At 46.6% G+C, this 16,900-nt stretch overlaps 1 protein-coding gene across 1 annotated transcript in view; it reads right to left on the bottom strand.

The window, feature by feature from the left end:
* Positions 1 to 16,900, bottom strand: part of LOC119396165 (uncharacterized) — a 90,308-nt gene extending 73,408 nt beyond the window's left edge. The window contains exon 1 of the mRNA XM_037663254.2: positions 15,917 to 16,900. Coding sequence (XP_037519182.1) covers positions 15,917 to 16,751 — 835 coding nt within the window. The 5' untranslated portion in view covers positions 16,752 to 16,900. The remainder of the gene's footprint in view (positions 1 to 15,916) is intronic.

Here is a 16,900-nt window from a genome sequence, read left to right on the forward strand (position 1 = left end):
CTGAGCTACATAGCGGCCGCCGCAACACGGATTTGCCAAAAGATATTGTTCGTATATACCTTCGGAGTACATATATATATATATATATATATATATATATATATATATATATATATATATATATATATATTTATATATATTTATATTTATATGGCGAGTAGCTGTCAAGCGTGCATGTTCTGGTACTTCTACATAGGGAAATCTTGAAATTTGTAAAGGATATTTGTCCAGGGCAACATCGTTATACGCTAATGGAGCTTTGAGCCGTAATCAAGTGTACAAGCGCGAGGAAGCGTAATAACTTCGGCACACCGTTACGCATAAATAGCGCTTAGAAGTGATAGGAACAGAAAAAAAAACAGCGGCTGCGGCACTCTCACAAGAAAACATGGCCTTCATCGTAAGTGAAATCAAAACACGGTTTAGAGCCGATCATATAAAAGCTACCCAGAGATAAAACCAAGTTACATTCGGTGGCAATTGGCAATTCAGCATTGACGGTAATGCTGTCCATCGAAAAGCAGTATGTCATAGAGCGTCTACTCCTTTGCTGTGCGTTGTCTAGTGGTCGAAGTCACGCGTCTTTTATCTCCCATTAACTCTGCCGCAATAGGGTTGGTCCTGCTGTGGTGACAATGCCGACTGTGTGGAGCACGCATCATTTACTTTGTTTTAGACCACCTGTCTTTCTTGTTCATCTGACTGCCATCCTCTCTTCTCGCGAACAAAGGAGCGCGCCTGCAAGAGCACTTGGGAGATTGCCACGCGGGCTCGTAACGTCACCTTTATTACCTCGTTAACTCGTATTCCGCGTCTTCGCGTGAATGGCGGGCCCGCTATAAAATATGCGGTTCACGAGAGCTGTCCAATTACGTCTCGACTTTTGTGCTTTCTTGCCGAGTTACCTGCAATACGTAGAACAACCACGGGGACATTATACAAGCCGCGCGCAGAACACCTGTTCCATATACTTTCTCAGGAACGTGCGTTCCTCGCTGTTGTTTACACTGCTTGAAACTTGGAACTGCAAAGTTAGGACCATAAGTTTACGTGCTCGTTTAACGTGTTGTCAAATAAGTTCACATGTACACGACCGAACTCAAATATTCTGTATGGCTTAATATACGCAAGAAAACACAATAAGACAAATGATTACACATTACACGAAACACACGATCACAACATTGCACAATTCTGAACATATACTAAGCTTAATGTTACGCATTTGCTTTCAGTATGAAGTGTGCCCGAATATCGCGAGTGAAGTCTTCTACTGCTGCAGAATTTTTTGCAATTCGATGCGCGTTACGCTTTATGGCATCACTAAAGAAGACACAGAAACGAGTCATTTTTAGCGATTCGCAGGCCGCTCTGGCATGGCTTCAAAGCAATAAAAAAATTCTCTTCGACTATTTATTTTACCTACCTGAACTTGTGTTCGGCTCTTTGTGACTCATGTACTGTTCTATTGTACCGTATTTGCACATCTTGTGTTCTAGCGTGTGAAATTCTGTGCCCTTTTTAATAATATTTTTATTGCATATTTCGTCTGCTAAGTGAGAAGGAGTAGCCGGCACCGCCTTAAAGGCACCAGCCTCTCCTATTAATTTCACTAAAAAGAAAAAAAAAAGTCTTGTTGAGGACCATTCTGCGAGCACTGCTCGACGTTTCTTCGCGTCGCCGCAAGATGACGCCCTTCGATCTCTCCTTTGGTGGTACATGCTTTCAAATGACAGGTGAGTCGTCGACAACGCAAATCTTTAAAAATCAGACGAAAGCATGCGGGTTAGGGTATACACTGACGAGATAGGTCAGTCATAAGCATGAATTTCGCCGTAACAGTTATATTCGGTAAAAAGAAAGGGGGAAAAATCGAGAAGAGACATTCCCCACTTAGTTATTCCGCGTACTGATCAACCTAATCGTAACGTGCTTCACGCAATACGTCTTATTACGCTTATGGTATGAGAGAAATAGATACATACAGCAACAAAAAACAAAACTGAACTAACCAGCGGTAACCCAATTTGACTGCTCCACATTGAAGTATCGTCCGACCGCCATGTTCTTGCGACCTAATGCATGTAGTGTCAGTGAGTCGCCATTCTGGAAGTCAGTTTGCGTCGCAATGCTGGATTGTTGGTACGCTGAAACTTGGAACAGAAGTGTAGCGCAGGATAGCCGGTTAGAAGCTACTGCTTTGATTGCGTGTTCTCGTGCCGTACTTGTGGTTCTCCTCAGCCTTAAGCTACAACAGTACACCAATTTCCTTAATCCGTTTCATTACAATCAAGCAATATTCTTGATTCGACCACTTCAAAAGTGTCAAGAAAACTATAGGTTCTCTATATATGAAAAGACATTAATCATGGGCATAACATTTGTTAAAATTATTATTATTATTATTATTATTATTATTATTATTATTATTATTATTATTATTATTATTATTATTATTATTATTATTATTATTATTATTATTATTATTATTATTCGATATGCGTAGCCAAATACGCAAGCACACAGATGAAATAAGGAGAGAGTAGGCTGACAACTGCCACCTAGAGTGTATGCACAAAAAATGATGCATCTTTTCCTACATACACAGACAGCCTGCAAACGAACCGTCGGTAGTTCGAACATGCCAGAAAAATGGGATATTAAGCACCCTTAGTCGAAGGCTTCTGCAAGTGAAAGAGCAAAGAGACGTTTTTTTAAGATGTTAGACCAGCCTATTTTATAGTAATCCGTCAAACGGTTAGACAGTCATCATGAAACAAACAAAACAGATTATTGTGCTCACATAACACGGGACTTCGCATATCAAAACATGTAAAAAAAGAAGGCCAGCATTCTTTGTAGTCTTTTTTTTATCATAGTCTTTCTTTTTTTCATTCGTGACGGGCTAGAATGATGTCTACCGCCACTACAGCTGCCAGGATCGATCATACCGGCGTGATGGATGATAGGAAACTAAAGAACCAGGTGAGTGGATTCTTCGCAAAATTCTCTCCAATTCATCTCCCTTTCAGTCACAGGCTCGCACGCCGTCCTTCAGCAATTATGGTTAATACGGTACAGTAGACGTCACAGTGATACCCCAACGCGAATCCATGGCGAAAGCTTTCTGCTGAAGAGCACGTAATTGCGAATTCGTCGCACCGCCGCGCTCTAACGTGGATAGAACGCATAAATTCTCATGCCAGCAAATGTTTCGCTGAACGCGCAGTTAGAATATCGCAAAGTTTCTATCGATAAAGGGCGTGTAATGCGCTCGTGCGGAGGTCTGGGGCCGTTTTAGGGGCGAAGCTTATTAAGGCGGCACCCGTTCGTCCCTAACGCTAGTCGTAACGCTGGTACCAGATCTTGACCTCCAAGGTGGTGCCGGTGGGAGATTTTTCCTGTGCGTTGTTGAACAATAAAAAATTCGCAGCGTGCGCGTTAACTAAAAGCCGAATTCTTCTGTCTCTCATTCCCCTTTAGCAGCCATTGGCATGCTCCAGTAGGAAACGTTAGTAGAAGTAGAAGTGTAAGTGTTAGCTAAAAGCCGACTTCTTCTGTGTCTCATTCCCATTAGCAGCCATTGTTTACCTCCAAGGTAGTGCCTGGTGAGATTTCTCCTGTGCGTGATTAAACAATAAAAATTTCGTTCAAAACGCCGTTGATTGATGAAATAAACCAACGAAAGACGCCAAATGTTTTCTAAAAGCAAAACGAAAGAACGCTAGATGTTTCTAAAGCAAAACGAAAAGACGCCAGCTGCTTAACGAAAGACGCCAGATGTTTTCCAAAGCAATGGTTTTCTAAACAATGAAAATTCACAGCGTACATGTAAAATTAAAGTGAGCTGCAAGTCGTCATAACTCATCGAACCTTTAGTATAAACGCGCCCGATCTCACGTCGGTGATGATGTACTGGGCAGAATTCACGGAAGATTTACGGTTTACCGATGAACCTCCGCAGCTTCGCCCACTCATCATCATTCACTCCGTGGATATGCTGTGATTTTTTTGTCCACTCGCATTTATACGGCCCGCCGCGGTTGTATAGTGGTTACGGTTCTCGTCTGCTGACCCGAAGGTCGCGGGATCGAATCCCGGCCGCGCCGACCGCATTTAGGTGGAGGTCAAAGGCTACAGACCCGTGTACTTAGATTTATGTGCGCGGTAAAGAACGCCAGGTGGTCGAAATTTCCGGAACCCTCCACTACAGCGTCTCTCATAATCATACCGTGGTTTTCGTACGTAAAACACTGGCATTATTATTCCATTCGCATTTGCCTCTAACCGAAAATACACGCAAGATCGTTTGAGGGTATGGTGGCCGTTAACGAAACTCGCACGAGGTCGTGTTCAATCCTGAGCCCCCGCTATGCGGCATCGCCTATAGTCCCTTTGCTACATTTGTACAAGAAGTTCCATTCTTATAAAAAAAAAACTCTGGAATGTTATGGATCTTTGAGGTCGGCGCCGCCTGCTCGTTGGGTGCAGCGTCAGGCGCTCCTCTTTTGGATGCGAATTATCTCTTGCTTGGGGGGTATGTAAGGCGGCGTGGTGATCCGCACGCAGCGTTGTAGTCCGCACTCACACTACGCATGCGCGACTCTCCTCCTTCCCTCTCTCCAACAGCTACGCGTTACTCTCTCCACTTCTCTACCAGCACCTGCTTGCGCTTCTCCTGCGTTCTCGCTTCTGCTCTCACGGCGCATACGCTACTCTCCTCCTCTAGTCTCCTCTCCTTCAAATAGTAGAGCGCTGCGCGCGTTCAGTCCAGCGTTTGCCTCGGTTGGCTCCTCTGAAATGCGGGCTCGACATGCCGAAATTCTCTCCTACACAGCGCCGCGATGAGGGCCAGCGCATGCGCGTCACCTCCCCCTCTCCCTCCTCTCCTACGCTGTCTCTCTCTCGCGCGCCTGTCGACGTTCCCCGCGCGCCCTGTTAGAATTAACGGCCAGGCTAGAGGGAAGACATGACGCGCGTAGTGTTCCTCTTCGCGTTCCACGACGCGAGGTCGGTAGCATGCCCAGCGAACGCCAACGGAACGCGATCGTGCAAGTGCTTCGGCTTCGCATCGCCTCATGGTCCCTTTTAGCGGGAAATGGTGTAATTCTTTTTAGATGCGGAGCAGCTTTTTCTAGGGTCTGTGTCCGTCCTTACCTCACGCGTCCGCTGCCCACTGCGCATGCACCAACTCTCCCCCCTCTACACGCGTGAGCGCGAGGAGGTGGGGTGGAGGAGGTGGCGTGAGCCCTGTCTGTGCTACGTTTCTCCTCTCCCGTTTCTCTCTCTCTTGCACAGCTTTGCGCTCGTATATAATGCGGCGTGCGCTCACTCCCGTTGCACTCTCCTTCGCAACGGCGTTATGGACGCTCGCGAAGCTGAAAGTAAACGGCAACGCCGTCAAACGAATCTCGAAGCTGCGAGGCAACGCGAAGCCGAAGCGCAACGGAAACATCGAGCTGGGGTGGGGGGGGAGGGTAACATAAGAGGTACACAACATATACACAACTTCACACAAAAATGAAACATGCACGGAAACATACAAATGGAACGACAATGGAAAACACAAGTGATCACCCAGTGATGGTTCCCTTTAGTGGAAGATGGTGTAGTTTTTTTTTTCAGTGTTCTACGGGTCTTGATGTGAATTTGATGCTTCCTTTAGTATGAATATGTGCGTTTGAATGGTCTTCATGTGATAGCAGTGCGTTTCAGTGAGTGAAAGTGCGTTAGACATAAAAGGCACAGAAAAGGGCAGGGGGGTGTGGGTCACTTTCGATATGCAGTATTCCTGGATTTGCAGTATTCCTGTAATGGTGTACGTCATCTCATTTTTTGCCCAATGCCTGGAGAAGTACGCCAGGTCGCCAGCCAGGCTGACATATCAAGTTTCTCACTAGAGCTCGCAATGCCAATTATAACTCCGCTTTCTCTCTCAAATGTGAATTCACTTGTGTATACTTTGACATGTAGCTCATGTTAATAAGCGCTGGCTTAGGCTTATGCGTTAGCGCTTCACCTGTCAGGTTAGGGCATTCAAGGCACTCACTGAGCAGGACGGTCAGTAATACGCTACGCACACCATGCGATGTTTCGAAAATGACTCCAACGTTGTCGTTCTGTAGTATAGATGATGAAATTCATATGAAGTCTTTGAACGTTGTTCCTTCGAGATCAAACATTTAAGTTCCCTCAAAGAGTTCATTTACGTAGCTGATGCAAAGACTCGACATAGATTACCGCCCCAGATTACTAGGCAAACTCCGCCTGTCGTAAACACCTACACCATGCAGATTAAGGAAGTCGACACATGTTTACACGGCTAGTCAGATTCTTTGAGAAAGCTCCGCGCAGGCAGCCCCGCCAAACCACCTTCTCTGCCATGGTTCAACTTAGCTTGGATAACTAGTACTGGCTTTAGAATTTAACCTCAAACTCTTCGGGGCTCTATCTCATCCGCGTGCATACAACGCCTGCCTTGTTTACGCGAAGTTCCGCCTAGATTCAGTCTCCATGAATAGGCAAGCAGAAAAGTAATCTGCCTGTGGCCACCGTTTTGAAAGTGAGAATCTCAGACTTCCAGTTACGTAGTTCGTAGGGTATCGGAAAATTAGTTGCTGGATTTTTCAGGCTTGTTTTCGAAAGCTCGTAGCGCAGTTTCCGTGCCTGACGTTCTTTCTTTCTTTCTTTCTTTCTTTCTTTCTTTCTTTCTTTCTTTCTTTCTTTCTTTCTTCCTTTTTTTTCTTCCTTTCTTTCTTCCTTTCCTTCTTTCTTTCTTTCTTTCTTCCTTTATTTATTTATTTATTTATTTATTTATTTATTTATTTATTTATTTATTTATTTATTGCTTCATCGACTTGGCCATAGATTTCGTCCCATTCACCGCCACTTCAAATATACGTAACTACATATCGCGTGACTCCTACATTCCTCGTGTGTCATTGAGTACCGAGAACTACGGACTCGTGCTTTGTAAATAATCCGCAATTTCCTTCGAAGAGGAGCCCGCTAACCGCGTAAATCAATTAGTGTTATTACCATTGTGCGATGCGAAAACACGGGTACAGTGAACAAGCCGGACTGTGGCAAAATGGGCAGGCTGGCAACCGCCCACCGAGAGGGGCACGCCGCGTACCCACTACTTAGTAATTGAACTATGAAAGACGCATGTAGCTTCTCTCGTATGCGCATTCTTCTGTAAGCAACGCCTCCGGCAGCCTTGGCACATGAAATGCGTTAAAACTTCGGCAGTGATTAAATTTAGTGAGCCCGAAAAAAAAATAACAGCAAAGAAAAGAGAAGTGTACGCCCTTAACAACTATTCGCGATACGCGGTGTCTTCAGTGTATGTCACTTCGGTGTTCCCGTATTGCGGACGGCTTTGAAAAATGGCAAAGTGTCGCATCAAGTTGAATTATACGTACGTCGACCTTTATTGCCAACGCAAACGAATACGATGAACATTGACTGCACTATGTCGCTGTAAGGAAGACCATGAACAGGGAATATTTCCGCTTAGTGTCACACTTGTGTTCCTATATCACGAAGTTCTCGTTACCACCAACTGCGTTCCCTTCCATACCTAACCGAGTTGAGACACAATTCGCTGCAGCGATGAAAACCAGACATGAAACGGGAGAATTTATATCGTAAGCGCTATATATCCTCCGTTCGTAGAAATAACTGCCAGGTTTTGCGATCCCTAGTGGTTTCGGAAATGTATGCGCCCGCTATAAGAGCCGACCGGAAACTGCTATCGAAAACGGAGTTATACTGCAAACGGCGTTATGGAAAAACTTCGTTGTTGTCTCTAAAGGCTTTCTTCTGATGGTCGCAAGCCGGACTTCAACAGACGGTCCAGGCACACCTTATATACACAGTTGGGAATGCCGTGCACGGTCGCTCTCTCTCGGTAAAGTTTATATGTGTATAGTACCGGCGCTCCGCGAAAGCGGAGTGAGATGACGTGCGCCGCGTTATGACAGATAAGGGTCGGGCGCTGGGGATGACAAAGGCGTGCTATATAGCGCCGCGGCCTGACGTTCAACTCTCGTCCCCCGGTGCTCTCCCAAAACGTTGGAAGGGGGGGGGGGGGGGGGGGCGAGCGTCTACCGCTAGCCAGGCAATGGCATTCCCATGGAGCCCGGGAGGCGGAAACCAACTCGCGGAAACCTAGGCGCGATGTGGCGGATGAAGCGGGCCAATCTGTCTTTCCTCCGGCTGGCGCAGCCGTCGCTTTCGTTTCGTCCGTACACGTGGATGGGGCGTGGCTCTCCGCCACAATAGGGACGCCCGAACGCTGTATATGTATATATATCTCGGCGTACACCGAGAGATAGCAGCGACACGACAGTCGCCGCGCTGGAATGTTTGGGGAGGAGCTCTTTCCAGAGCTGGCGCGCTCTTGGTCCAGTCTTGTCTCTGTTTTTTGGCCTTGGGGCCATATTGCGGCGTAGTTCTGCGATGCTTTGAAGCTGAAAAAAAAAAAACGAGGGGGGAGGGGAGGATGGAGAGGCGCGGAAGATACTGCGCACTTTACAGCTTATGAACGAAACTTTTCTAAAGACTCGGAGTTACAGCGTGCAGAGATTAACGAAGAACTCTGACGGATTCGTGGATACTCCAAGTCACGAAGCAACCGGAGTTGCAATTTTTTTAACGGCGTGTTTTAAGGCAAGTGTTGGTACCTTCAGTGGCGCCTGCTACTGAAGGTACCAGCATCTACTGAGGGTAATGAAGGTACAACGAAACTTTTCTAACGACTCGGAGTTATAAGGTGGAGGGAGTAATGAGGAACACTGATGAAGCCGCAGTCACTCCAAGTCACAAGGCTAGAGGAGCCACAGTTCTTTTTTTTTTTGTTGTTGTTGTGTGTTTTAGAGGAGATGTTGGTGCCTTCAGTGGCACTGGCTGCTTCCTTTCGCGTGACAAAAAAAATGATTGTGCCCAGATAAAGATTAAGAAGATTTGAAAGCACATTAGACAATCACATGTCACAAACATGTCACAAACATTCCGAACGCGAGTTAAGGAAGTGGTCAAAGTGAGTAAACGGACACTATTGCATTCACACACAGTTAAGAGGATCGATACAGTCGACAGAGAAGAAAAAGATTAGTCGCACCTTCAAGTCGCTCTAGGCGAATGCGTAAGGAACCATGTGAGTGTTTATGAACTGCTCGCACTTCGAAGGTCGAAGAATCTCCGCTGTTTAAATTTGTAGCTTTGTTTGTATGACTTAGAACTTGTTCCCGAGTGGTTTCTGCTTCGCTATAGACGCTTGTTGTTTGTGACAGCTTGTACTTTTGACTTCCCTCTCGCCTCTTCAGCACGTATGTGCATCTATTTGTGTTGAATGATACTCGTTCTACGTTTACGGGGTATTTTTGTGCAATAAATGAAATTTAAGAAAAGGGGGTGGGGATGACAGCTTCCGATTATTTCTATAACCCTAAATCGGAACCAATTTAATATTATTAATTTGCGGATCACGGTGTGGCTTTGGAAAGCGCTCTGATTTCCGAATCGGCGTGAGCTTTTTTTTTTTTTTCGATCGCAAAACACACTAAAAAAAAAACGAACAGTTGTCTCGCGTGCACTTCTGGGGTTTAAATATCGTAGACGCTCATCACCTCTCGAAAGCACCGAGCTGTTTTCAATTACATAGATCACTGCTATCACTTAACGCCATGCAGTAGGCGGAGGAGAAGAAAAACGCCAGCCTTTGTTTATCACTTAACGCCAGCCGTTGTTTAGTGTTAGCCAGGAGGTTCTACCCTAGCGCCGCGATTAAAGCAGTACCGCTACTCCTCACTGGCACGTGTCCGCTGCCCCATGTACTGTAGCACAAATTTTTCGCCCTTAATTTAACGGTGCTGATTTAACAGCGGAGCTTTTTAAGCTCGCCGTTGGTCCATGACGGGTGAGCAGAAATGATCATCATCATGAACCGGCACGCGCTCTCTTCATCCTCTTCTTCATATTCGTCTTCTTCTTCGCTCCCAGAACAAGTGCGCCGATTTGTCAGGCGTGGGATGCAATAACTCTGATGGACGAGAGAAAGAGTACAGAGAGGGAGAGATAGAAAGAGAGAAAAGAATAGAAAAAAAGAGAAACAAAGAATTCTTGTAAAAGAAATATTGACGAGGCGGGATTTGAACCCGCGTACCCACGATCCGAAATCGAGCACCGCAACCACTCGACTGTCCAGGCACGCTAGCACAGCATAACATAGCCTTGTATAGTAAAGTATAGCAAAGGGGTGGGGAAGGGAACTTGGGGTGATTAAGAGGGAAAGGAGGAGGAAGGGAGAGAGTAAGGTATAGCATAGAAAGAAAGAGAAAGAGGGAAATAGAGAGAAAGAAAGGTAGAAATAGGACGAAAGAGAGCGAGCGAAATAGATAGAACGAGAAAGAAAGAAAGAAAGAAAGAAAGAAAGAAAGAAAGAAAGAAAGAAAGAAAGAAAGAAAGAAAGAAAGAAAGAAAGAAAGAAAGAAAGAAAGAAAGAAAGAAAGAAAGAAAGAAAGAAAGAAAGAAAGGAGGCCGCCCAGCTCCGCACTTCCCACAGGCTTGGCAGCACTAGTGCGAAGCTGAGTCAGTTTTCTCTTTTCTCTTTTTTTTTCTTGGTCAACACATTTGTTTGCCTAAACGGTTTAAAACTGTTCTATGCAATGAGAGAAGCGGCAGTTGTAAAGTGTCCAATGCCACGATCACCCGGTGTGTAACAAGATACAGTTGTTAAAGGGACCCTGCAACACTTCTTGAACATGTTCAGAATACGTTGTCAATCGGTAGTCAAGGCTCCTGTGAACATATGAGCCAACTGGTGTAGCACTTAGTGATGCAGAAATATCTATGGTACTATCGATAGCCAAGTCACTGTCGAACTATCGATGGTAAAATAGCATCGATAGTAAAAAAAAGCTATCGATAGCGCTATCGATAGTAAATTCGATATTAATATCGATAATATAAAAACTGCGCGAACTCGTTGCAGCATAAACTTGGTTCCCCAAGAGCTTGGTACACGGTGGTGCTGGCGGAGCAGGCTGAAGGGCAAGAAAGTTGACATGCTTGCGTTTCCTAATCAGAATACTTGGCTGACGTACGATAATCCGGCTCTTTCACGATGTCACTGCGCATGCGCCCTTCCCCTGGCGGAAAAGACGCGGAACGTCCCTTCATCTCGGAGGCTTTGCTTCTGGCAATATCGGTTGTCCCGGCCCCTACCAAAACCCTACCAAAATGGCAGAAGGGAAGCAGAGGAATACGAAAAAATCGGATTACGTTGAACTGTTAAGCAGAAGCGGAAATTAAGCCATTAATTACATGTGGCAGAACTGCAGGACTTCAAATTTACATAGCATTTATTTTTATTTCAAAATAGAAATATCAAGAACTAAGTTTGATAAGGTGTAACTGGTTGCTTTTGCGTACTAGTTTATTTATGAACATATTCCGGCTTTTTTTTTTGCGGAAGTAATTTCTTTCTTTCGCCAGAAAATTACTCATGCATTAAATGAACTGAGTATTACTGATAGTAGGCTATCGGAAAGGTTCTGGCAGTATCGCCGGCCAACAAAAGCATAATTATTCACATTAGCGGTAGTAATAATACCGATGGCACTGTTGATCGCACTATCGACAATACTATCGAAAGGTTATCGATTGTAGTACTATATCGATAGTACTTTACTCTTTCGATAGTTTCAAGAGAGAGAGAAAAATAGATGAAAAGGAAACGCAGGGAGGTTAAACTATCGATGCTATCGATAGTCAATTTACCGATGGTATTGCATCACTAGTAGCGCTGCACGCTGCAGGGATTATGCAATTACGTTTCAACGACGGCTAGAAATCGCTCGCTCTTCTTCAAGCAAATCGTCGAGGGTCTCCTCGACGCCGCATAGTTACCGCCAGAGCCACGGAGCGCCGCCACCGTGCAGGCGCTGCGCTCTGTAGTGTTCTAGAGAGCGGCCGTGGCTAGAGTTGCATAGTATCGACACTTGCGCGCTCGTGATCACACCGAAAGCGAGCCGGCGTGTTCAAAGAACAAAAAGAAGAGAACGTTCTCAAGGTCATGACGCGGACTGATGTTGTTTCGCGTCTTTGTCATAACTACCCCCCTCCCCCCGCGCCCCCGTGTAGCTTCCAGCGCACTTGTCGGAGGGAAAAGAGATAATAATAATAATAATTGGTGGGGTTTAACGTCCCAAAACCACGACATGATTATGAGAGACGCCGTAGTGGAGGGCTCCGGAAATTTCGACCACCTGGGGTTCTTTGTCGTGCACCTAAATGTTAGCACACGGGCCTCAAGCATTTTCGCCTCCGTCGAAAATGTGGCCGCCGCGGCCGGGATTCGATCCCGTGACCTGCGGGTCAGCAGTCGAAGGGCGAAAAGGGAGAAAAGGCGCTTGAAGCATGCTACAAATCACTGTAACTTCGGTCGTACTTGACGGATTCAAAAGCCTTTGCGGCAATTGTATCGCGAGACAATAAATTCCGACGTTAAGGCCATTCGATGATTACTTGAAAACGTAATGCAGGGCCCATTTAACTTCAACATAATTAAACCTGTTCTTGCACTTGTATCGTCGCTAGAACAGCAAACTTTACTTGTCTCTATCAAAGATTCCATCTTAAGGGCGAAGAATTAGCCATTAGACGAAGTGACACCCTTAGAGCGTTTCTAAACGAACTCTGAAAATACAGAGAGCGAGCGTGTTATTCTATCCTGGCGTTTGCCTGTCCTTTCGTCACAATTCGTGACGCCAGCAGTGTGCTACGTGACGTCATGAGGAAATAAGCTCTCGATTGTCCATATGTGTGGGATATCGGTTCTGAATTCTTTCCTAGCACGCTTTGCCATCAGTCGCAGGCCCATTCTGGCTTCTCTCGCATGACTATCGTGCGCGATCGACTGATTTCACTTCTTTTTACACGTTTTTGACTGCGCATGCGGAGATAGCGTGTAGCTGAACAGTGCGAAATCCTTATAGGCTCTACGCTTACTGCTTACATTGTCCGCGTGTTTTATGAAGAAATAAGTGGCGAGGAGGAGATTGCGCCTTTAGTAAGGTTAGTGCAGACTAGAAAGAAACCACACTCTCGTTTTTAACTCAGACTAGTTTAGGGGCCCTTTAAGAGTGATCGTAAGAGTTACTATAGTGTTGGATCTTAGCGTTATGTTAAAATGTTTTATCCAAGTTCATATCCCAGTGCGGCACATAAATGTACCGGCTGTTTTCTTTCCATCCACTCGTGAAAAGGGATTTCCTTCCCTCTTTATTTATCGCTTGTCATTCCCCATGATGTTATCAGAAACGGTACTGCCAAAATATTCAATTACCTCGACTTTCCCGCAGCCTCAGATTGCATAGTCGGTGTGACGGCGCTTTCCTTTCTAGTTAAGGTTCTCTATTCGAATAGCTCTCCACTTGTCGCGCAGTTTCGAAGTATGTAAATGATAAATTTGCCATGCACGCATTAAAACGTTCGAACTACAGGAAAAAAGAATTATTACAAATTGTTTCATGCGCGGGAACTTATTGTGCTTTTTTTTACGATTTGAAAACTTGTACATAACGCAACATCATCTTAAGTTCGCTTTGAAATATATTTAGCGTTTCCATACATCTGGTTAGATTGCTTTCTTCTGATTACATAACCATGCGACACCACTAGTTGCTTTAAGAAATCAGTATTTCATACCGGTTATTCCGAGGCTAACCACACAGATAAACCTTCTTTTCTTTTGGCGGCGAGGAGCATCTCTTTGACTAGAGCAAACGGTTTTTCTAACCAAACGAACCAGAGCGCTAACACATTGACATCATGAGCGCAGATTAATCTTCTATCCGTATTCGGAATTAATGTTCGGGAGGCGCACGGACGCCGACTAAATGAACTGTTTTCCGGAAATCCGCAACGCGTATGCACGCGCTCGCAGATAGCATTAACTGTCATCCGGCAGCGTCGCACTGCAAACAATTAGTTGGAAGCATACTCTTTAGTCAACCAACTCACCATCGCCACGCGATTTGCCACTGAATTCAGTCCACTTAATACCGAAATCAAAGAGTCGGCAATGAATATAGCTCTGTATATATATTTTTCATTCTCAACATTTCTGTAATACGAGTTCCTTGGTGCGTCTAAGCATAGGCATGCGCAGGGTTCAGCTTAAGGGGGGGGGGAGGGTAAAGCTTCACCGCTGCCCCCCCCCCCTATTTTTCCCGACCCCCACAATGGTTAGAACGCAGTGCAAACGCGTAGTATTTGCGCATACACGTAGTAGCACAGACGTGCACCCTGTGCGCACGTCTATGCTACTAAGGTAAAGCTTGCTAAGGTAAAACTTCACCGCTGCCCCCCCCCCTATTTTTCCCGACCCCCTGCAATGGTTGAACGCCGAACGTAGTATTTGCGCATGCACGCAGTAGCATAGGCTCAAACACGTAGTCGCATAGGCGTGCGCACAGACGCATGTGAATACAGTAAGGTGGATAGAATTGCAGCAGGCGGTTATTACAACTTCAGAAAAACATTGCACTGGCGGAGAAAATTCGTTGTCTCGGCGCGTCGCAGCGGTGTCCTGTTTCTCCTGACAACAGGAGCGAGTGGCGCGCACGCGAAAGTGCATACTTTAGTTATTTTTTCGAATCGTTCGCCCCAGCGGATTTTTTTTTGTTTGCGGAGCTCAAAGAGCCGTCCGTGCAAACAGACAAATTGGCAAACGCGAGAGCGCCGTATAGCGTGGGATTTCGAGCTTTCAGTGTGCGTATGCTACGCCACGCACTGTAGATGTGCAGTGTTTTCGCAGGCGTCGCGTTGTAACAGTAAAGTTGCAAGCGGCATCAGATATCCTTTGCAGGTACGCGTTCCTTCTTTCGACGCAGTTCATTATTTGAACCAAACGCCGGAATTCGACATCGGGATGTATTCGGGCTCCCGTGAGAAATCTGATCGCGCGAAACGGCACATGCCGGAGCGTTTCCTTCGTACAACTCACGTGTAACTGTATTCACTAACGAAACGTTACTTGTGTGCTAGTTCGCCGTGTGAGGATCGAAGTGACGGCGTTGCCCTGTACAGTTAGCAAAAAACACTGGCCTTAAAAAAGCTAAACGAAAAACCTTTTTTTTTTTCCGATAGCGACCGAGCGTCAAGCGGCGTCACGTCATGCGATGCGATAAGAGACGGTAACGTGAGAAGCTTTGCGTGGATCGCCAGCTAGGGGCCTAAGATAAGAGGTGTCCATTTCTAGTGTTTCATGCAAGAGGTTCCGAGTTTTTCTATGACGGAACATGACGCGCTGCTCCACAGGTCGTGGTAACATATGTTGCATGTGAATGTGAAAGGTTCCAATTGAGTTACAGTGATGACCTCATAGTGTAGGAAAGTCATATATTAATATATTTTTCTTGCTTTTTTGTTACTTGTAATGTTATCGCGCTTTCTTTACGTTATCTTCGAGAAAGTCAATACTTCAAGCGTTTGGGCAATTCTTCAGAGGATTCCAGCTTGGCTACCTATACGGCAGTTTATATTTAACGCATGTAATCACGCACGTCATTTTGATGGCCTACAACGTAGTTCTTTCCTCAATAAAACTATGGCATGCCCTCTTCTTATACTTATCCCACATGTGTCTTGTGTTAGTGAGGTTTACTATGTTTTTTTGTTGTTTTTTTATTTATTACGCTCATAAGAACGACGCAAAAGGAAGCAACGACTAAGTTCAAATTGAAGATTGCGATATGTTGCTCATTCATTGTACCTATGCGACCTATGTACCATTCATTGTACCTATACCAAATATTTAAAAAAATAATTGCGATAGCATTGTCGTTACTATGAACGTGTCATACACCGAGAAACAGCTCATCAGCTGCAGCAGTAGTACCCCACTCACCCAGTCCAGGAGGCACTTCGGGGCAAAGAGGTCGCGTAACTACTTCGACGGACGACTTCTTTGCCTTGTCCGACGCAAACTTTCGCGTCCGTCGCGCGCTGTCATTGTCTTCGTCGTCTTCGCGGACCACCGTAACGGCCGACACACCGCCGCCCGCACGTCTGTACACATCATCTTTCACCAATTCCCACGTGACCCCGTCGTCGTCGTTGTCGCCCTGCGCTGCACTTCCCAGCATATCCTCACGGACCGACGCCGGCGACGTCAACCTCGGACGCGGCGTCCGCGCCCGGGCACCGGCGAAGATGTCGCGTATCCTTGCCGCGTTCGCCAGTCCCGTCAAGATCTTGATGTTGTTGTCCACCGTGGGCGCGTTGCGGTCCAGCAGGGCCTCGACCTGTAGCGCGTTAGGTCGTGCCCTGACCGCCGCTTGCGCCCGATTGTGACTCGCGTTGGGCTTGCGGTGCGAGTAGTCCCCGCCCCGGGCCCTGTGGACGGCCGACCAGGCCTGGAAGTGGGCCGTCGGAGACCCGGACGCACCACCATCAGGAGACGAGGCCACAGGCCGCAGTTGTCCCGAGGAGACGACCGCGGCCTGGGGCCTTGCCGGCGACGGCCTGGAGGTGCTGGCCAGTCGGCGCTGGAGGTAGATTGCCCGCCGGTGTGAGTGGATGACCGCGATCTGGACCAGGGTCACGAGTATGAGTGAGAGCACGAATATGAGCAGCAGGGCGGATGGCAGCAAGCGCATGGCGCGCTTGACCGTGCAACACACCACCGGGTGGACCACGTGGTGGTGGTGCGGCGCCGCGGTCGCGCGCACCATGATGACCATGGTGTGCCGCCGCGCCGCGGTGAGTTCGAACGGCGGCGGAGAAGTTTGGGAGCCGCGGCTACGCCGCTGCTCCTGCCGGCGGCGGCGGAGCTAGGAGGCAGCATGCGGGACGGGCCGCATCCCGGTCGCCTTCTGACGGAGGAGAGTCA

This window comes from Rhipicephalus sanguineus, chromosome 6 (assembly GCF_013339695.2).
Source record: "Rhipicephalus sanguineus isolate Rsan-2018 chromosome 6, BIME_Rsan_1.4, whole genome shotgun sequence".
NCBI classification, from domain to species: domain Eukaryota; kingdom Metazoa; phylum Arthropoda; class Arachnida; order Ixodida; family Ixodidae; genus Rhipicephalus; species Rhipicephalus sanguineus.